General features: G+C 40.4%; 1 protein-coding gene across 1 annotated transcript; it reads left to right on the top strand.

The window, feature by feature from the left end:
- The first annotated feature begins 8,766 nt into the window (after window positions 1–8,766).
- Window positions 8,767–23,186, top strand: SRGN (serglycin). The gene is made up of 3 exons (XM_004681073.2): window positions 8,767–8,909; window positions 17,990–18,137; window positions 22,303–23,186. The coding sequence occupies exons 1-3, from the start codon at window positions 8,834–8,836 to the stop codon at window positions 22,538–22,540; spliced, it is 462 nt and encodes a 153-aa protein (XP_004681130.1). The 5' UTR covers window positions 8,767–8,833; the 3' UTR covers window positions 22,541–23,186.
- Window positions 23,187–23,411: the final 225 nt, after the last annotated feature.

Below are 23,411 nucleotides of genomic sequence, written 5' to 3'. Positions count from 1 at the left end.
TTATGCAGACAGAACTGGGATATAGGTCAGTGGTGCAAGACCATGAGAGGATTCAGCAGAGACAGAGTTGGGGGCAGAACAGGCAGAGCCACTGAAATATAATGCTGAGGGTAGCAGCGGGCAAGACAGGTGAGGTCTGCTGCACCCTGTGGGTCACCTCCCTGGCTGGGATACAACTCACCTGAAGCTGCTGCCGCTGCCTTCTTAGTGCCACACTTTAACCCACTGCACCCCCAGAGAGGGCCCAAGTAGTAGACTCTTAATCTTTGACTGCAAAATGGAGGCACCCAGAAGGGGAAGGTTATAGGGTGGAAATGGAGGTCCAGTGAAGGATTGTCCAGGCACTGGTGGTGGGCAGCATGTGAAAATCCACATTTTAGAGGTTCAGCCTGTATATATTGGCCATCTGCTATGGCCGGGGATTCTTTGGTGCACTTGGGGTACATCAGCAAACTAAAACTGCCTGTCCTCAGGGACTTTTCTTCTATGGGGAAGACACAGTGTGCTTGTTGATGTACATAAGGGAAAGAAAAAAAGAAAAAAGCGCAAAGGAAGAAAGTTGAGGGCCAGGGAGTGTGGGTGGAGGAGGAGAAAAGTGTCTAAAGATTGGCCTCCTTAAAAAAAGCTCAGATTTCAACAAGAAAGGTGGTTGAAAAGGTGAGGGATTTAATATGCGGGTATCTGGAAGCATTTCAGGCAGCAGGAATAGCTGAAGACACAAAAGAACAAAATCCAACACAAGCAGCAGGAAGGGGCCACCAGAAAGATAAGGAGCCTGTCTGCAAAGGGCAGTGGAGGAGGGGCGGAGCACAGGCGTGTCTGTGCTGATCTCATTGTGGCTGCCTGCTGGGTGGGGTGATTTATGGACCCTGGAGACCAGGTTCTGTCCAAACTTCTGGGTCAACGGAAATCAGTTCTGATCCGGACCTTTCACAACTAGGACATGGGCTTGAGTAAGCTGCATCCTTCTTGGGCCTCAGTGACAGGAGACAGCCACCATCTGACTACTCTGTGGCCTCATGTCCACCAGACTCCCCAAATATGCTTTGTAATAAAGGTAGTAGTAGCATTAGCTGTGATATTAATAATGTTAACTATAAGATGATCATTGCAGCAGCAATCAGTGATTAATTTATTGCTCTGATTACTGAGACTTAAAAGCAAAAGCAAAACTAGTCAACATCTGTGGTTTTTGAGGAAAGAAAAGCAAGCTTAGGGCCTTTAATAAATAAAGTGAAGGAGGCAAAAGACTCCCTCCCAACAGGATTTAACTGTCTTCGCTTTGTGGGGACCACACTCTGAGTTCCCCCTCCACACAGCTCCCAAAGGGTATTTCCTTAGCTGAGCTTCAGCACATCTGCAAGCCTCCAACTGTCGATTTGGGAAGGTTTGGGAAGTATTATGCAAAAGGTCAAAAAACGGTTTTTGACAAATTGAAAAAAAAGCTAAAACCTGGCAAAGTCTCCTAGCCTGAGCAGTCAGGAATGCAATATATGGCTCTTACAATACACCCAGTTGCTAACAGGAGGAATCTGAGAACTTCATAATATCAGACACTAGATTTTCCCCAAGCTCTGGGATTCAGAGCCCTGTGATTCTGGGGAAGGACTCTCCCTACCTAAGACAAGGAGGAGTGCTTTGTTTTTGAACGCTGGGACAAAAATGGGGTGGGTTTGTTGAGGACGGCAACTAACATAAAAGCCTCCCTGAAAGATCATCTGAGGAGAACTCACGTGATGGGCCCACAGAGCAGCTAAGAGGCAGGGTTTGAAGTAAAGTTGCCAAAAGTCAAGTCCCACATACATTTAAAACTTTCTGTGTCTCAGTTTTCTCATTTGTGTGATAGGTGTAAAAATGTTGTCTATTTCATGGGGTCCTTGTGATGCTCAAGTGAATTCAAACATGTGAAGTCCCTAGAATGCTACTGAAGTGCTAGTGAAACTGTAGGGGTTTTTGTCTTTGGGTTACATGGTTATTGTTGTTGTTTTATTTTAGATGTTATTTATTTATATTTGTATAGAAGAACTACGGTGTAGGACAGAGGTGCAGGTGCCTCCTGGTGAGAGGCTTCACCAGAGACAGAGCGGGGAGCAGAACAGGCAGACTGACTGAAATACACTGCTGAGGGGAGCAGCGGGTGGGTCAGGAGAGGTCTGCTGTGGGTCACCTCCCTGGTGGGGGATTGAACTCAGACCTAGTCAGACCAGAACTCAGCTCACTGTGGTGGGCACTCTTGGTGATAGCACTGAGACCTAACACTTAGGCCACCAGGGAGGACTTAGGTGGGCTCTTTATAATTTATGTCAGTATTTTTTTCTCACATACATCCAGGTCATCCATCTCACTCCCTTCTAACCAAGATTTTCTTCAATCTTAAAAGAAACCCTGTGTTTGAAGCCAACACTGTCTAATAGGAATAGAATGTAGTTTGCTCTTTTAAGTAGCATATGCCTGAGGTAAAACTGGCTTGATTTTGGCAATAAGATTATGCTTTCCCCATCTCTCCCTCACCTTATTCTAGGATGAATTTGAACACCTTTCCTCCATAACTGTTGTATTTTTTTTTAATATAGATTTAAGTATTTATTTATTTATGAATACAGAACTGGGGTTTAGGCCAGAGGTGCAGGGGTAGTGAGAAGATTCACCAGAGACAGAACAGGAAACAGAATAGGCAGATTGATGAAATACACTGTTGAGGGGAGCAGCAGGTGAGCCAGGGGAAGTCTGCTGGGCCATGTGGGTCTCCTCGAGGCTGGGGATCAAACTTGCACTGAAGCAGCGGTGGCCAGCACGCAGTGCTGCGTCCTAATCCATTGCGCCAACAGGGAGGGCCCTAATTGTTGTAAGTTTGTTTGAAGGGAGACTCATTTCACCATTTCCAAGAATCCAATAATCCCAGATTCTTGGGAAGAGTGTACGAAAACTCATTTTCATATCCGTGAGCTAGCAGCATTATTACCTCTGTGCATACTCTAAAATCTGAAAAGAAATTCTATCCCCATTCCAATAGGGATGAGAACGGACTATCTACTTAATCCATAAGTATAACTTCTTTCCTAACTTGCCCTTCCTAACTATAACTTCTTCCCAGTCTACAGTGTTTCTAGCACACTGCCATGAGGAAAATACTTTAATCAGATGGTTCCTGAGTACAGATCTCTGAGCCAACTTTTTCAGCCTCGTAGTGCTCCAAGAGAGGTTATCCAAAGAATGCACTAGTGTTTTTTCCAATTTCAAGTTTTGTCAATAACCCAAGTATTTTTTTAGTGTGTTTTTTTCTTCACTGCTACATGGTACATCATTTTGCTCTACGAATTTTAGAATAGTCTGGAAAGAATGAAAAAGAAACATTTGCCACCCTGCTTTTTAGAAAACACTACCATTAACTTTTTTGCAGTCAACATGTATTTTAGCCCATTATATTCTAGAACAGTCAAAACTATATTCCTAATACAATATAGATTTGCCAAAAATAAAAAGTATTAAATACAGAATTCAATATTCATTAATTTACTTGGTGCCTAAAATATTAGTCTATTTGGGATGTCACCAAATATTTCCTCAGTAATTGGTACTATCATTTTAGCTATGGAATGTGGGCTATATTATTTCATTCTTTGGGGCCAGTGGGAATGTTAGAAGTTAAGATTTGTCACAAGAAAAATTTTGACTATCACAATACGGTAATTGTGAACAAGCTGTAAAGTTTCTAAGCCACATTTCACTAAATGATCCTATTCATTTTTCATGTTTGCAGCCAAGGCCAAAGAAAAGAATTAGAGTTTGCAAAAAAAAAAAAAAAAATCAAACTAAAGTGTAGTAACTTAATTGGGAAGTGTGGTCAGGCTCAGAGGATTGAAATCAAAAGGTCGTTGAAGTTCTGAGGAAGGGGAACTTCCCTCTTCCTCAATGACTGGTGAATACAGCTGCAGGTAGGTGAGTAGAATTGAGGCACATGTGTTTGGGGGAGTAGGAGTGAGGCTGGGTTGTGAAGCTTAGGAAAGGTCATCCTTGGCGTTGGAGCGCTCAGATAGTTTGCTTATCTGTAGAGAGAGCTCAGAGACTTGAGGTAGTGGGTTGATGGAAGTGTTATAGGGTTGTTTGGAATCGATAACCAAGTTACTTCTGGGGACATGTGGTAGTAACATGGGCAGGGTTTATACCAAAGGCAATAAGGGGAGATGAGAGGGAACCTCACTTTCATATCCATGAGCTAGTAGAAGTAGTAATAGTATTATATTGGTAAATGGTCTGTGCCTCTTGGAATTCCCAGTCAGAATATGATAGTGGTAATGCCTGGTTAGAAGGTGACAAAGGATTTGTTCTTTTGTCTTTTTTTTACGATTTATTTATTTATCCACATAGAACTGGGGTACAGGCCAGAGGTACCAGGACAGTGAGAGGATTCACCAGACACAGAGTGGGGAGCAGAACAGGCCTACTGATGAAGTACACTGCTGAGGGGAGCAGCTGACGGGTCAAGAGAGGTCTGCTGCGCCATGTGGTCACCTCCGGGGCAGGCAGGGGTTGAACTCATCTGAAGTGGCTCTAGTTTCTCAGTGCTGTGTTTTAACCCTCTGCGCCACCAGGGAGGGCCCCTTTGTCTTTTTAAAATTTTCTTTTAGTTACCTTTTTATGTTTTTTCCCCCCATTGAGGTAATGTTAGTTTCCATCACTGTATGTGATTCAGAGGCACAGACTCAGACCTCCTCGGGTGCCTGTTACTATACCACAGTAGCAGGAGAAGGGTGGCTTGTCCTTTCTTGTAGGATCCTCTCACGCTCTTTCTCTACACTATGCACCCATTAATTTTCTAGTTAGAAAAGACAATTTACTAAATACAATAAATAATTTAGAATAGTATTGCTAGATTATCTTGGGAAAGAAACAAATTAAAGATGTCCCTTAAAAATAATTAAAAAATTATTTTCAAACAGCCTGGCTTCCCTTAATCCAAATGTATACCTATTTCCTTCTGCCTGGATATCTTTCTAAGATATTTGCTTCCAATATTTCTGATGCCTGTGAAAACAGACTCAAGAGAAGTAACACCCCCTGCTCTCAGTTATTTATATCAATAACATTTAGTCTGTGGCTTTTCCAGAGTAACTGTTGGTTCTTCAAAGCCCTGTAATTTTGGAATTGGAATGTCATAGTTTTCTAGATTCAAGGTCATGTTTCACAAGTTTTTTTATGACTTATAAAAACTATTTTTTAAAGCAGTTTTGAGTTCATTGTAATATTGGATGAAAAGTACAGTAGTTTCCTACATAACTGCTGCCTTTCATTTTTCTTGTCAAATCTTCCTCTCTCCTTTTACCTGTCCAAGATGGAAACACTAAAGTTCAAAAAACTTGTACTGGACAACACCACAAGAGGTTTCTGGACTAGGCCATTGAGATCTTTAATAAGAGGGGATCCTTGGCCCTCCCTGGCATTGTAGGGGTTAAGTCTCAGTGCTGTCACCGCTAAGATCTGAGTTCAATCCCAGCCAGAGAGGTGACCCCCCCATGGCGCAGCAGACCTCTCCTGTGTTGCCCTGTCCCCTCAGCAGTGTATTTCAGTCAGTCAGCCTGTTGTGTACCCACTATGCCTCTGGTGAGGGGTAAGGGAGACAGAGGTTTCTCTGACCCCAGTTCTTGTATGCATAAAAAAAATTAGAAATCATCAGAAGTCTTCCTTTTATTCTTTTTTCCTAAAGTACATAGGGAGTAGTTTTTTGTTTGAAATGAAAATAATTCCAGTCATTGGACCCCTATGTTCCTCTTTAAAAAAGAGGAAAGACTTCAGATGATGATTTGCAAATCATAATCTTGTTTCCTGGCCATTCTTTATCTGACCCTGGACTTTGAATCAGAAAAGTTGAGTTCTAGACCTGGTTTTGCAACTAGCTGGCTTCATGACCAATGGCAAAGCATGAAGCCTTTCTGGATTGTTCTTTTCCCACGTGAGTGGACGAAGTAGATGACTTCAAACATCTCTTCCAGTTCTAGAAACAAACTACAGCTAGGGTCATCCTGGGAGCCTCCAGAGACCTAAAGATTTGGTTCAGGATCCATTTGCTGTGTTTTCTTGGTGCAGTGCCCAGTTCAAAGTCAAGACCTTCTCTGTGAAAAGACAAGAAAGTCCCAGGAGCTGCTGAGTTGCAGAATCCTAAACTCTGAACTTTAGAAAAGAAATGAGTCTTGGAACCACTTCGAGCTGCCTTCAGTACCTCTTCTGAAAACCTCAATTCATCTTAAGTGTTCTGCTGAGTTGTGATGCTGGGAAAGTTCAAGTGTACCCAGAAATCACCCTGAAACTAATACTTAGTAAAAAAAAGTCATGTTTATAGTGTGTGTGTTGGGGGAGGGGTGGGTAGGGCACTGCTTATGTTCTTAAGCAAAAGGACCTGATTTCTGTCCTGCTCCAGAGTGATTGTAAAAAACAAAGATGCCCATTGTACAGGTAAATCCATTGAATGTACAGTGAAGTAGATGCATTACGGTGGCTAGGCTAGTGAAGGATAAGTCTGGAAATTAATGTGTCTTTTAAAACCATGGAAAATGTATATTATAGAGGTTGAGGCTTTGGGAAAGGCAGGGGAGTTCCCATGGGTCCTCTTTGGTTCATGGAGGAAACACTGAGCAGAAATATGGTACCCAGAACAAAGGAGTGTTACCAACACTCCAGGGGGTGCTGAGTGCTTTTATGGACATCTCCTTGGTTTTCCACACCATCCTTTGACTAGAAGGATGGGAGTGTGGAGTGGGTGATCCAGCTCTCTGCTGGTAGATGTGGGAGACTTGCATGCACCCTGGCTTCTGGTTCCATATAACGTGCCCTGCTCCTCCATCTCTTGAAGAGGACTAGAGAAATGAAACTGGAAGGGGGCCAGAACATGAAACTCTTTGGACTAAGAAACTCCTGCTTGTCAGTGTTGTGGGTGAATGCTTATTATGAGTGCTGCCATTTTTTTTAAATTGCCATGACCCAGAGGAGGGGAAAAAATGAATTACCCAAGTGGAAAAAGCCTCCAAAATTACCATTGTAAGGCACAAGCTCTAATCAGCTCTGAGGTTTTGCAGAGAAGTTATTGAAGTTATTGGCAGGGACTATTGTTTTGATGCCAGGGTTTTTAATTGGGGGAGACGGTTAAAAGGAACCAAAGAGGAGGGCTGTTATTTCAAGCTGAAATCAATATTCCGTAGTGGGGAATTTGCTTGGTTCGTGAGTTTGGGGGTTGGTTACTGTACCTAGAAGAGTTCCCAGACACGCTCCCAGCTGATTCTGGGGGGCTCTGAGGAGGGTCAACATGTGTATTCTTGGTAATCTTTGTGGATTTGCACCACAGCTACACAGCACGTAGATTCTGAGGCCCGTCCTTAGCAGGAAATGGTAAAGGAATCAGCAGGAAACCAAAAACAAGAGAAGGGAAACTCCTCCCTCCTGTCAAAGGCCAACAAGAATGAGGATGAAAATGGAAAGTGGCCATGTAGAAACAGTGTTGAAATAGAGAGTGAGTGGACTTGAAAGGAAGAAAGGAAAAAACAAGTGCCTCAAAGAAAGGAAGTAGGGTTTTTTTTTTTTTTAAGATTTATTTATTTATTCATACAGAATTGGGGTACAGGCCAGAGATGCGGAGGGTGAGAGGATTCGCCAGGGACAGAGTGGGGAGCAGAACAAGCAGATGGACGAAGTACACTGCTGCGGGGAGCAGCAGGCGGGTCAGGAGAGGTCTGCCTCGCCATGTGGTCACCTACGGGGCAGGTGGAATCGAACTCATGCTGAAGTGGCTTAAGCTTCTTAGTGCAGTGCTTTAACCCGCTGTGCCACCAGGGACGGCCCAAGAAGTAGGGTTTTTAAGGTGTGACTTTATGTGGAAGCGGTACCTGGCCTTCGGAGGTCACCAGGAGTCTGCTTCCTGTCCCAGGCCCAGGGCAAATGCAGTTCCTTTATTTACAGGAGTCAGGGCTTTGTGTGTTTTCTGAGCCCCACCAGCCTACTGAGAGAACAACATCCCCTTGTTCTTGATTTCTGGCTTGTTGACGGCCAGAGGATTAAAAAAATCAAATTGAAAAATTTCACCAGGAGAAAAGACAAAAGAGTAAATGGAATCACATCATAAGAAATACCGACTATGGTGTAGAGGGAGGCAAAAGATTTCTGTCTTTCTCACAAGGAGGAGGGGAACCAAAATCCTTATTATAGTCTCAAGTTAGAGGGAGAGCCTGTGAACCAATGGGAGTTACTGAGTCTAAAAGGAGAAACCATTTATCTGAAATCCAGCAACTCTGTCTTGTAGATTAGAAGTCAGAAGTGAAGTTTCACTTCTTGAGCTTGACTCCAGGAACTCCTGAGGAAAAAGAAAGTGAAGATATTTTTACGCTGAAGGTGCTCAGGGATAACAAGGCAGCCCCCTCCCCCCCCAAACCCAGCTCCCTTTTCTCCTCCAGTGAAGTGGGTTCGAGGTTAGCTATCTTGTGTTCAGCCGTTTACCTGAAGAAAGGAAAAATAAACTGTACCAAATGCTGATTCTACTGTTTTAGTGGGAAATTTTTCTAACAGGCAAGTGGCAAACAACAAAACTTTGAAAATTCAGGCCTGGGGAGAGTCCAGTACAGTTTCATAATGGGTATGAATAGTTATTTTGCTGCTGCCTACCCCCACTCCCAATCATTCTGGGTTTTGATGTAGAGTTTTTCTATTTGTTCAGGAAACTGTGACGTGTGTTCTGGGCAGGGTTTGAGGTTTTGGAACTTTTTCTAAAAGGGACAGAGAACACCCTGCTACATTTCCTCATTGTGAGTTTGACGTGCGAGGTATTGGGAACTGAAGTGAGCTGGTCACCATGCAGGTGTTCCTTCACTGTAGACGGCTTGTCCTGGCCCTGGCCCTCATCCTGGTTTTGGATTCTTCCATTCAAGGTAAGAACCAGGAGTTGCACCCCCCTGTAATCTTTTTTTTATAGGTCCTAAACTTCACACAAATTATCATATTCAGTTAAGGTACAGGGGTATAATATTGTGGGAAAATGGGCCAAGAAAAGAGACATTGGAGGGCCTGAACTGCTTAGTGTGAGTTTGGTACCAAGGAAAATTAAACCTGTGGTGGGTGTGGTCTTGTGAATTCTTTCAATGATTGAAATGGGCTGTTGGATAACATTTATAAGCCACACATGGAAGAAAATTTTTAAAGGCTCAAGGAAGGAATACTCACATGACCTCAGTGCCCGTGGTGTGGGGATGCCTTCCCCAGTGTTTTGGGGTATGTACTGCCCCTCAGTGTCTACATCAACCCCAAGTTTTAATGTACTGAATGGTTTTGTAATGACTGTAACACCAGGAAATGTTATCTTTAAAATCGGTATAGATGTAATTGCGTGTATGTTTTCTTCTTTTTAAAATTTGGTTCTTAGTGAAAATTCAGTTGTGGTTAGACATGGTTAAATGCAAACCCTCTCCGATTTTAAAAAAAAGCAAAGGATTTTAGTATCTCCTGTTGCTTGGAGAAATATCACATTTGGAAATTTTCTTGTTAGGTTTTTCTGTTATTAGGGCTGTTGACTCAGAAACAATTGAAAACTTTTTTTTTTTTTAAGATTTATTTATTTATGCATACAGAACTGGGGTACAAGCCAGAGGTCAGGGGTGATGAGAGGATTCACCAGAGTCAGAGTGGGGAGCAGAACAGGCAGATCGTCGAAGTACACTGCTGAGGGGAGCAGCAAGCAGGTCAGGAGAGGTCTGCAGTGCCATGTGGGTCACCTCTGGGGCAGGTGGGAATTGAACTCATGCGGAAGTGGCTTTAGCTTCTTAGTGTAGTGCTTTAACCCGCTGCGCCACCAGGGAGGGCCACAATTTAAAACTTTTAATGAGTAAGAAAATAAAAATGATCAGATTGTAAGAAAACACAATTTATTCTCCTTTCGTAAATGTAGACTAATGTCTAAATAAGACAAAAGAACTGATGAGTAGATTGGAGAATTTACACTAGAAATATAGTTAAGTTGCCCCAGGTCACAAAGGAAATATTAAGTCATAGTAACACATATTGTCACTATTTATATTGATTTTCCTATTTATATTGATAGAAGTGATAGAAATGATTCAGGTGATCTCAGATACATTCATTAAGTCTTGGAAATATATATAGTCATATATATATATATTTTCTTCTTGTTCTGCTAATCTTTTTTTTTTTTTTTGAGATTTATTTATTTGTGCATACAGAACTGGTGTACAGGCCAGAGGCTCAGGGGCGATGAAAGGCTTCACCAGAGACAGAGTGGAGAGCAGAACAGGCAGACCTATGAAGTACACTGCTGAGGGGAGCAGCGGGTGGGCCAGGAGAGGTCTGCCATGCCATGTGGTCACCTCCAGGGCAGGCGGGAATTGAACTCATGAGGAAATGGCTGTGCTTTAACCCGCTGCGCCACCAGGGAGGGCCTGCTCTGCTAATCTTAAAGATAAAGAGCAACTAATGTTGCTGAAACTTTCTTTAAAAGTGTGAAACATTGTTGACTGTAGGGAACAGGTTTTACTTTGACAGGGTTTTGAGACATGGAGTCCATGTTTACAGCACAGATTTGAATGACCAGTTGGAGGTGGTGGGCCTATCAAGACCATAATTATGTAAGTCTTTATATCTTCAAAATTTCCCAGAAAGTTCAACTTCCTCACTAAGAGTCAATAGGTTATGCTAGAATTAAAACAAACATAGGCCCTCCCTAGGGGACACAAGTTGTTAGGGTGCAGCACTGCAAGCTAGCTGCAGCCACTTCAGTGTGAGTTCGATCCCTAGCCTGGAGGTGACCCACGTGGTGCAGCAGACCTCTCCTGTCTCACCGGATGCTCCCCTCAGCAGTGTACATCATTGATCTGCCTATTCTGCTCTCCACTCTCTCTCTGGTGAAGCCTCTCACCGCCCCTACACATCTGGCCTATATCCCGATTCTGTATGCATAAGTAAATAAATTTTTAAGAAAAAACAACCAAAGACGTCTTTTATGTATTTATCATATCTTTTATGAACTAGATATTCAAAAGAAAGAAGTGAAGAAGCCCCCATGAAATTGTATAAAGTACTGGAATTTATGTCATCACCTGGTAGATTTAACTCTTTGTTGGGAAAGGAAACCAAAAAAGAGAATGAATAAACTGAAAAACTAGGATGTTTTCAAAGGAGAAGAGCATTTGGTGTTGAAATTAAGGACTTGTGCCCAAATCTGAATAAAAAGGAAAACAGCTGTGTGAGTGTGTTGGCAGCTCAAGGTTGCAGTGCAGAAAGCCATGTCCCACTGTATATCCATGGAGTGTCAGAGATGATGGATAGGTTTCCCCACTTTAAAAGTTTTCCTTAAGTCATTGGTTTGCCTGAATTAACTAGCCTTTGGCCTGCTTTACTGAGCTTTTTCAAAACATCTACGTGTCTGCGCTAGTTTTTGTTAGGGCTGCCATGACAAAATACCACAGACTGGGGAGTCAAACAAGAAATTCATTTGCTCACAGTTCTGGATGCTGGAAGTCCAAAGTGTTGGCAGGTGTCATGCCAAGGCCTCTTATCTTGGCTTCGATATGGCTGTGTCTTTGCAAGTTTCTTTCTCTTTGTGTATCTGTCTCAATCTCTTCTTCTTCAGGTAGACCAGTCATGGTAGATCAGTACTCATCCCTACAGACCTCATTTTGTCTCAATAAACTCTTTTCAAAAAAAAAAAAAAAGATATATTTATGCATGCATACAGAACTGGGGTACAGGCCAGAGGTGTGGGGTGGTGAGAATCTTCACTAGAGACAGAGTGGGGAGCAGAATAGGAAGATTAACAAAGTACACTGCTGAAGGGAGCAGTAGGTGAGACAGGAGAGGTTTGCTGCATGTTATGGATCACCTCCGGGGCAGGGGATTGAATTCATACTGAAATGGTTGTGGCTAGCTTGTATTGCTGCACTTTAAACTGTTGCACCACCAGAGAGGGCCCTCAAGAAACTTTTACAGCTGTCCTCATTCTGAGGACCCGGGAATTAGGACTTCAACATATGAATGGCAGGGACACAATTTAGCACATGTAGGTTACTACAAGTCAAATCCTAATATGGCACGAGACCATTTTAATCAAATGCAAAGAAATTGAAATTTGTTACCATGTGAGACCATGGAGAGAAGAGAGGGCTAATCGATTTAATGTAGAGATCCAGGGGGTTATTGATAAGGCCTGTGAATCCTGGACTCTTGTATTGCCTCTATTTTGCCAAAGAGAAAATGGAAATTCTACAGTTAGTGTGACCAAGGGTTCTAGCACCTTGTCACGTGTCTGTTCACACTACCCACGAGACCACAGGAGTGACACCTCTCACATCCGTGTGGGCTGCTGTTCCTTGGTAGAGTGATTTCATATCCGTGATCTATAACATTCGTCACCTCCCTGCGAGGAGGAAAGATCACCAGTTTACAGAGGGGAAAACATGATCTTACATTCATCATCTTATTTGTTCTTTATATCAACCTGTTAGAAAAATTTCTGAGACTTGACAAGCCTCATTATAACTAATCAATGACAGAATTGGTATGATTTCAAGGTGAGAGTTAACTTTATACTACAACTCAGAGGTCTACTAGGTGAATTAAAGGCTTTCTTTAATACAAAACAAAAGTCTTCCCTTTTTAGCGCTAGCTATAAAGTTTGTCATTCTGTTGAGGGGCAGAGAGAGAATTTGAAATTAACCTAGAACTTTTTGTAGCTTGACAAGCCATGCAAGAACCATATCCTTCTGGTGGAGTTGATAGCCCACTAGAAAGTAACTCTGAGAGAGTGATGGCTGTATGTTACTGAACAATGAATCAAAATGGTGCTCTCCCACCCCCACCATGGAAACTTCTGCTTAAGTTTCTCTAACTCACCTACAAGTTTACAATTGAAATTAATAAAACGTAATGGTGTTGGGGAAAATTTATATTACAATGTTAAAAGACAGATTACTAAGCAAAAAAAAAAAGATTACTGGGGTAAGTATTTTGTTCTGGAGATGTTTATTTATAGAAAGAGTATTGGTGAAGCAGAACTAATGACTATATGTGTGGGGGCAGGTGGGTGGGCAGTGAGGAAAGGGTTTCTAAGTAAAACCCACCCTGTTCTCTAATTTTTAAAAGGTTTTATTTATGCATATAGAACTGGGGTACAGGCCAGAGGTATGGGGGACAGGGAGAGGATTCACCAGAGACAGGATGGGGAGCAGAACAGGCAGATCTACTGAAATACACTGCTGAGGGGAGCAGCGGGTGAGACAGGAGAGGTCTGCTGCACCATGTGGGTCACTTCCCTGGCTGGGGATTGAACTCATGCTGCAGTGGCTGTGGATAGCTTCATAGCGCTGTGCTTTAACCTCTTGTGCCACCAGGGATGTTCGTCCATCCTTTACTCTAAAACCCACTACAAAATTAACTAGCAGATCCTATAAGTGGGAAGATAACCTTTCTGTCCACAAATTTTTAATTTATCCTTTTTTTCTTCCTTTTGTTTAAAATGGAAGGAAAAAGGGAATAAATTTTGATATTTAAAAATTAGTTTATAACACTCCCTTTTATCGTTTTAATTATGATAATCATGACATTTCTTCTAAGCAAGATAACAGTAAGGTACTCCCACAACCTCAGAGGTTCGAAGTGTTGAATTTTCATATCCTGCCAATAACCTTAACCAAGTATTTTAGGAATTTTGTGTCTGTAATCATATTCTTGTTATTAAAAGTAGATTTAAAGTCATCATTCCCAAATTAAATAGACTTTTGGAGTGATTTATAAAATTTTAAACAATTTTTATAACAGTTTATTTTTACATCATTTTAAACAATTTTATTGATAGAGTTTAGACACCATTTACATTATATAATTCAACATTTTAAAAAAGTATATTCACAGATCTACACAATGGAATACTATTCAGCAATCAAAAAAGATGTACTCAGTGACATGGATGGAGCCAGAAGAGATTATGCTTAATGAATAAGCAGAGATGGAAGAAGAAAAATATTGGATTGTTTCATTTATAGGAGGAATGTAGGGGAACCAAACAAAGGACCAGGACAAAAAATAATTATAATAAATTTAAAAACAAAACCAACAGGCAACTATTAATCAGAAACACTTCAGGGAAAGGTGAGGGAGAGGGGAGGAAAATAAATGTATTTCTTTCAAAAGAAGGGAGGAAATGTATTCTTACACAATGGCAATGGTGTACAGGTGAATTGGTGGTAGGAATTTTACAGAGAGTACACCTGAGATGAGAAAGATGCATTATACAAAAAGGAAGAATAATGTAAAATATTTAAAAGAATTTTAAAAAATAAATAAAGCATATTTACTGATATACACACCAAACACACACACACACACCTGTCACCATAGTCAGTTTTAGAACACTTGCATTACCAAAGAGAAGCTCTTCTTTATACATTTTAAAAGTTGAGAATGCTGGGTTAAGTTATATATATATATTTTTAATTTTATTTATGGATGCTTACAGAACTGGGGTACAGGCCAGAACTGTGGTGTGTGAGAGGATTCACCAGAGACAGAGTGGGGAGCAGAACAGGCAGATGTATGAAACACACTGCTGAGGGGAGCAGTGGGTGGGTCAGGAGAGGTCCGCAGCACCATGTGGGTCAGCTTCCTGGCAGGGGATCGAACTCATGCTGCAGTGGCTTCTGAAAGCTTCATAGTGCTGTGCTTTAACACTTTGAGCCACAGGGAGAGCCCAGTTTTAGATTTTTTTATACACATTTACCAACATTGTATTTGCTACATCATGCAAATATCATCAGAAAGTATCAGTTTTACTTACCTGTTTAACTTCTATCTGTGCAAACATTTCTTCAGTTTGCTCTTCAGAACATCAGCCCTAGGTAGAGAATACCAAAGCTGCCCAAAATGGGAGCCACAGCCACCGCAGGCCATTAAGCACTTGAAATGTGTGAAATATAATCCAAACTGAGATATGCTGCTGGTGTGAAATAGACACCAGTTTTGAAGTTTTAGTATGAAAAAGGAGTGTACAATACCCATTAATAACTTCTAGATTGACTTTTAAATGACGATATCTGAACATACCAATCTGAGTAAAATGCATTAAAATTATTTGTCTGTTTTTAAGACGATGGCTGATTTAAGACGATTGCACAGTGGTTCATGTTCCTAGTGGACAGCGTCTAGGATGGTATAGGACATGAAGACATTGCCCTCTACTGGAGCAGGTGCTAGATATTTTTTTTTTTTTTTAAAGATTTATTTATTTGTGCGTACAGAACTGGGGTACAGGCCAGAGGCTCAGGGGCGGCGAGAGGCTTCACCAGAGATAGAGTGGGGAGCAGAACAGGCAGATCCACGAAGTACACTGCTGAGGGGAGCAGCGGGCGGGCCAGGAGAGGTCTGCCGCGCCATGTGGTCACCTCCAGGGCAAGCGGGAATCGAACTCATGCGGAAGCGGCTCTAGATTCTCAGTGTTGTGCTTTAACCCGCTGCGCCACCAGGGAGGGCCCGGTGCTAGATATTTTTATCCCATCCAGAAGAGGCTGCTAACTAGCAATTAAATGCCAAACTTATGCTGCTTTAGGAAATATTCAGAAAAGGAGACAAAAGGAGCTCAAATATATTATATACCTATCGAAGATTAAATATATTATATACCTATCATCTACATATATGTTCACATACTTGTATCTCACTTGAACAGGAACTCTTTGAGATACTATTCTCATGTAGAAATTGAGAAATTTGGAAACAGAGAGGGATTATGTTGTATATAGAATGGGTGTTTAGATTCTGGACTATCAGAGGATGTTAATGAATGATGGATGGGAATTTAAATTCTTGTTTTCCTATAAATTACCTAATATCAGAGATAGGTCATTACTGTCTTCCTTGCCAGAAATCTAGTAGTTAGAGAGCTCTGACTATAGAGCTAGGTACTGTTCTCAAATTGAACATTTGTGTCTCATTTTTAGGTAGACTTATTTAATGGATGAAATAATTTAGCTCTAGGAAGTTTAAGTAAGTTGACAATATGATACAGCTATTAAGAGCAGGCATGATGAGGATCTTTGGGGTGTTGGGTACTAAGATTAAGGGTAATTTTTCTTTTATTTTCTACATTTTCCAAGATTTTCTATATGAACCTATATTTATTCCTTTTCTAATAAAAATATTAACAATGTTAAAAACTGCAATACTAGCAGATTAGATGTAAAAACCCCAAACAGACTCTCTATTTCAAGGAGAGAGTTCTATAAATGGCAGAGTCTCTTTTCTACTGGTCCCTAAGTTAAAAATCAGGAAACCTTTGGTGAGTTGTTAATGAATCTACTTACATGAAATTCTAGAAAATGCAAATTAATCTATACTGATAGAAAGCAGATTAATGGTTATTGTCGCGATCGTTCCAGGGGTGTATACATATGTCAAAATATTCATTGTACACTTTTAATAAATACAGTTTATAGAATATGTCAATCCTACCTTAATGGTGCTATTAAAAAATGAAAGTAATTTTCAATAAGTAGTGCATATCATATGACTTAAAAATCAAAAGGGTCAAAAGGATAGGAAGTGACAAGTCAGTGTCCTGTCCACTGCCTTCCACCAATTCCCTCCACAAAGAAAGTTTGTTTTATATTTTTCAGAGGTGTTCCAAGCATATAAGCATTATAGGAATGTATTTTTACATGCATACACAGTGACACATAAGGCAGAGTATCCCTTAGCTTTCTGGGCTAAATAATATACCTTAGAGATTATTCTATATCAGTACCCAGAAAGATGTGTCATTCTTTTAATAGCTATGCAGTATTGCAGGCTATATCTTAATTTACTTAACCAGTTTGTGACTGATGGATGCTTAGTTTTCCAGTCTTTTGCTGTTGCAAAATAATTCCACAGTGTTTTTCCATAGCACTGTTTTATCTTTGTCTGTATCTGATCTGACGTGTACAGGACCACAATGTGCTAGACTTTGAATCACCTCTACTGTCTTTTAAGATGTAGACCTGTCCCTTGCTAGATGATTATTTAACAACACTTGTGTGAACAAAGCTGTGTTTGGTGTGGGAAAGAATGAACCTTTTGAGGGTGTGGAATTATATCTCACAACCAGCCTCCTTCTTTGCTACACTATAGTGCAGCAAATGAAGAGGTGACTTTATGAGCTAATGAATTCAATATAACACCACAACATGTTTGAAGCCATTTCCATAGAAATTAAACTCAAAGAAGTTTTACACTATACACACTAAGTTGGTAAAATATATATTCCAACTTATTTGTCCCTTTATGAATAGAAGGGCCATGTTTTTTTGAAATATTTGACTAGATGTTAATGTAAAGAGACAGGCATCTACTTCTCAATCCAAAGTACTCCATTCGACCCTAACAAATTTGGATTTAGTAATATCTCAGGTACTACTGGTGTATTTCTTAACCTTTCTGAACATGATTGGGATTGTCTCTGTAAGAGGCAGGGTTTGTGGTCAGATACAGATTTGAATCCTGGGTTTCTAACTTGCATTGCACCTTGTCATTTTTCTTTGTGTAAGTTATAGACAATAGCAACAACAGATAGATAACAGTATCAAGTGTATATACTGTATGTTAAGATCTTGGCATGTATTTTCTTGTTTCATTTTGGTGATTACTTTATGAAAAGAGTTGCTATTAGTAACTTTGTTTTATAGTGGGGAATGAGGGCGATCAGATTTCATAGCTCACCAGTAACAGAGCTGGGACTTCACTCCAGGCAGCTGATTATTATATAGTTTATTTTAACCTTAAATTCTGGTCTATATGGGTATCATGAGAAGGATGAGCAAGGTTGGCATTGTGGATGCTCCTGTTATATTAAAAACCATGAAATTTGTCCACACCTACTGTCTACCAAACTTAGAATCTGTTAAATTTAAAATTTCTTAGCCAATGAGGAACTAAGAGATAATGTGTTAACCATGTGGGTTCCTTCTTTGGGCAGGTTTTCCTATGAGGAGAGCCAGATATGAATGGGTACGCTGCAGCCCCGACAGTAATTCTGCAAACTGCATAGATGAAAAGGGACCAAGTTTTGAACTACTTCCAGGCGAATCCAACAGGATCCTCCCTCTGAGGACTGACCCTTTTACGTATGTGAACTTTCTCTGATATTAAGCCTTTTGGTATAGAGGTAGGAGGATTATCTAGAATGTTTTTCTTCAAGCTCTTGCTTTCCAGGGTTTGTTTTTTCTACACACTAAGTTGGTAAAATATATTGTATTTACTGATATATGATATATGCAAGGATAAACAGTTCATCTACATTTTTGCAAGTTCTTATGGTGGCTCATAGAGACAAAAAGTGGGTGCTTTTCACCAACAGTTACTGAAAAGGGTTTAATATTGTTTTATCTCTATTATTACAGTGTGCTATATATTAAACTCCATAGGAATTTATTATCAGCTGAACGAATAAACAAAATGTGGTATATCCATACAATTAAATCTTACTTAGACATTAAAAAGAAACAAAGACTGATACATACTATAAAATGCATGAACCTTGAAAATATTATGCAAAGAAATCAAATACAAAAGCCACATATTGTATAATTCCATTTATATGAAGTGTCCCAAACAGGCAAATTCATAGAGGTGGAAAATAGATTAGTGGTCACCAAGATCTAGGGACAATGAAAAAATAAGGGGTGACTGATGATAGGTACATGTTTCGTGAGGATGTGATAAAAATATTCTGCGACTAGACAGTGGTGACTTAAACAATAATAAGTTAGGGAAAGAAAGAATAAGTGGCCATGACTTATTAAAAAAAAAAAACCAAACCTCTTCTTGTACAAATAAAACTTGTCTTAAGCCTGCGCACAATGTTCAATAGAAATTCACAAGTAACAAAACAAAATTGAGTTATTTTAGGATCCATTATTTCAATGAATATCAAAATTCTATAATGTGGAAAATGTGTTATGGAAAGGCTTATTATTAAATTATTAACCTTCATAAAATCTTGCCTCTTGCCAAAACATCGATGGAAATTGAGGTGATGATATAAAGTGAAATAAACCAGAAAGAGAAAGACCATTTTCAGATAGTTTCTCTCATATGTGGAATATAAATAACCAAAGCAAAAAAACTAACAAAGCTCATCAAAAATTATTCTTAATAAACTTTGTAAAAAAAAAGGTTATCAGAGGTAAGAGGGAAGAGTAGAGATGATAGCAGGAAGGACTTTGGTTGTGGGTTGTGGCTGAGGTGATACGCACACAGAAGAGAAGGCACAACCCCAAAATGTACACACTTATGGGAAACAATAGATTCGTGAAATTAAGAAAAACTTTACTTTGAAATACAAAAAAAGTTTTAACTTTCAGATTTAAATCTTTCCTTAAAGTAAATGATTATGCCTCCAAAAAGGTAAATCATCATCCCTTTGGGGATCCTAGTGACCCTCTTTATCATTCACTATTGTAACATCATCATAGTCAAAATGCAGATCTGTAATCTGGTCCCTGTCTTAGTTTAAGTCCATAGTGTGAAACTTGAAGGTGTTAAATTTTACAGCCTTCTCTATTTTTTAAAGTCAAGGTTTCAACATTAATTCATTGAAATCTAAAACAATTTCTCCAAAGCAACCGTCCCACACCACTTCTTTGTCATATCTCAGTCTTCCCTCTTTTCAACTACGAACATTGCTTCTCAGGCAGACACTTCTGTCCCTGCTTCTGTGTTGGTCTGAGACTTAAAATACATTCCTTGTCCTCCTGGCCCTGCTCAGTATCAGGTTGGGCATGGAGTGGGCCCTGAGCTCTGTGGTCTGTATTTCTTTGGTGTCCAAGCTTGTGACTGAGTGTCAGCCAGTGGGGGGATCTGACGTGCATTTGAGGAAGGGAGAGACCTGGATGTTTCTTTCACTCACTCTGGGCCTTGGTGGCACCTCTGGCAGGGCTGTGCCTCATCCATGGCATAGTTGTGGTCCCATCAGATGCCTCTGGTGCCAGGGTACCTCTGTCCATTGTCCTGGAGCCCAGAAAGGAAACATTTTCTCGCTGTTGCTTATCTCTGGATTTTCTCACTTTCCCCTATTGGCTTGGCTCTATTCCATGACGTCTAACTGTTTAGATGATTTTCCTGATTCAGGTCTGACTGTGGCAGCTTCTAAGCCCACATCTCCATTTGCTGGGTGTCCTCTCCCCACTCTCTCACTCTCTTTCTCCCCGATTATCAGTTCTGCAGTTATCCCCCCTTAAACTCAGCATCTTCTCCATTAGTACCAGACATACTCTAGAAACATTTAAGTCAAACCAGTCTTTGACTTCACTCTCTCTGTTTATTTCTCTATTCTGTGCCTCTTCGTAGTAATACTTTCTGGAAGGATTACTAGTGCTCGCTATCTTTAACTTCTGCAACACCTCTCTTTAGACTTCTCTTTCCCCCTTCCTCCCAGAGTGCTTGTTAAAGTCACAATTACTCCAGGTTGACACGTACACGAGTTGCTGCTCTGGTCTAGGCTAGGGCCTCCCGGTGGTGCACGGGGTTACAGGCCACTGCAGCATGAGTTCAATCCCTGGCCAGGGAGGTGACCCACATAGCACAGCAGCCCTCTCCTGTCTTCCCCACAGTCCCCTCAGCATTGTATTTCAAAAGATCTGCCTGTTCTGCTCCCCCCTCTGTCTCTGGTGAATCCTCTCACCCTCTGCGCATTTGGCCTACAGCCCAGCTCTTATATGCATAACTAAATCTTTAAAGAAAACAACAGTAGATCAACCCTGTTTTGAAATGCTTTCTTCTCTGGGCTTTCATGGCTGCATCTTATCTTGGGTTTCCCTCCCTTTTCTTTCCTGGCTGTTCTTTTGCCTCTGCTCAATATTTAATATGCCATTGCTGTCTTGCCTCTTTTCTGGGCCTCTTCTCTTTCTACATGCTTTGTTTAGCGGACTTCATCATATTAAATGCTTTTATTAACTCCCTCTCTCCCTTTCCTACTCACTACCAAATCTGTATTGACAGCTCTGGTCCCCTTTTCCTGATCCCACAGTCTGTCAGCCACCTGTTTGCCCTCATTACATTGGATTACTTCATTTCTCTGCATCACCTAATGTATTCCTGACTTACTCACTTTTTATTGTTTCTCTTCCCAGGAAATTATGAGCAGAGGTGTCATCTGTCTGCCTCCTTTCTTTTTTAAATAGTTGTTTATTTGTTTATCATATAAAAACTGGGGTACAGGTCAGAGGTGGGGGTGAAAGATTCAGAAGAGAGAATGGGGAGCAGAACAGATGGACTGAAATACACTGCTAAGATGAGCAGAGGGCGAGATAGGAGAGGTCTGCTGTGTCATATGGGTCACCTGCCTGGCTGGGGTTCGAACTCATGTTGCAGTAGCTGCCATCACTTCATAGCGCTGTGCTTTAACTTGTTGCGCCACCAGGGAGGCCCCTGTCTGCTTCCTTCCTATCAGGCACTCAGAATAGGGATCAGGTGTTCAACAAGTATTTGTCGAATGCATGTGTGGAAGAAAACTCTAACCTGTTGCATGGCCTGTGGCTTACTGTTTTCATAGAGAAAATGACCCACATGCTATGAAACTAATTTTTTTGTCTGATATTTTGTTGCCTCGGTCTCCTACCTAGGAGCATGACTATTGCTCTGTCTTCTGCTGCCAAGTGGACTTCTAACTGCTGCACTCAAATCAGACACAGTAGTCTGTATTTTCAGCATGTTTTAGCTGAATGAACACATTCCCTGAATAAATACATTTGAAAGCAGAGTAACTTTAGGAACTATTTTTGTGGGAGGAAATTGAATGTTAGTAGGTTGCAAATAGAATACTTAAATTGTTATAAAGAATTTCTCAAGACTGAGTGTTTTGGAAGCACTGAAATGATTGGATCTTTTACACAAAGTTGAAGAAAAAATGTCATCTATCGATGCTATCTTGAACTTGTTTGTCCTTTTTCTAGTGGGAGAAATGGACAAAGGGGACTTCCCCAATAAGTGACTCCTTAAATAAATGCCAATTGCTATGGGATTGCCATAAGATTGCTGTGCCTGTGCAGAGAAAATTACCAGAGCTGCATGAGTCTGCATTGGGTTGGAGTTGATCCATGCAATGAACTAGGGAAACTGGTGGGAGGGAGAGGCAGTTTGTTTTTAGTTTTAAAGCATTGAGTAACTAGGAAAATTTTAAGATTCGAGTAGCTGGGTAGCTGCACTTATTTTATCTTAAAAATTATTATGATTATCTTCTTGTTGCTCAAACTTTACTGTGGTTGTTTTCATTTTTTCTTAAATTTTCAGATTGTTGAGATCCCAGAACCTGAATGATGCCTTCCCTCTTTCTGAGGATGTTTCTGGATCAGGCTCTGGCTCTGGCAGCAGCTCTGAAAGTGTCTCCTTCACTGATATTGAACAAGAATATCAACCAATAGATGGAAACCAAGCTTCTTATCAGGATTTTAGCTCTTTGGAGAAGAATCTGCCCTCTGGTGATCCTGGCTTAGATCAAAATGAAGCAGGGCAGGATTTTATCATATAAAGAAGAGAATTTCCTTACTTTGACACCAGGCAAGGCATTCAGTATATTTTGTTTACCATGGCTAAGTTGTTAACTTTGGAACAAAAAATTTATAGAAATTTAAAAACACCTAAGAAAAAGAAGCCTAAGTCTTAATCATCTTGTTTCTCATGATTTCTTAAAGCCTCATTTATCTGGTCTGTTGTTCCAGAAAATACCTGCATTTCTTTTGTGTCATACTTAGCAAGCATCACTGTAAATTAAGTAAACTCATGTCTATAAAATTGCTTTAAGGAATAAATTATACTGTTTTAAAAAAATTGAGCTGAGAAGAAAACCAACAGGTAGTATTTCATATTTAACTCCTTAGAACCTCTGATGGTTAATCACAGATATGCCCTTTTTCTTATGGAAAGGTCAAGATGAGCCAACAGTAAATTTATAGAGTGGGAATATAACATGTTTGACAGTGAGAAGTGTATACTCTAATATTACACTGGACAGGTTTGAAGAGCTAGTGGACATTGTTTAGACGGGTGACTGCTTACTTAAGAGCCAAATTAAAGCACATTTGTGCTTTCCATACCTCATGCAGCTTTACTTCCTGCCCTGGATGTCAGTGTATTCTGTATTTTCAAATGTTACTCTATTAAAGCAAAAGTAAAACCAAAGAGTTGAGTTGCATGGGATTTCTTATTCTAAACTCAAGAAATAATTGTCTTTGTATAGGTGGTTCTATAAATCTTACCAACAAAATAATTTTAAAATTATTTTACAGTGAGAATAAATTTTATAACCAGCATCAAATCATGGGCTCTCCCTGGTGGTGCATCGGGTTAGAACACAACACTGTGAAGCTATTGCAGGCATTACAGCATGAAGTTTGATCCCT

The sequence above is a fragment of the Condylura cristata genome, unplaced genomic scaffold (assembly GCF_000260355.1).
Source record: "Condylura cristata isolate star-nosed mole 26May11 unplaced genomic scaffold, ConCri1.0 scaffold00011, whole genome shotgun sequence".
NCBI lineage: Eukaryota > Metazoa > Chordata > Mammalia > Eulipotyphla > Talpidae > Condylura > Condylura cristata.
Note: the sequence above shows the minus strand (reverse complement) of the source record. Positions and strands in the feature narration are given on the sequence as shown.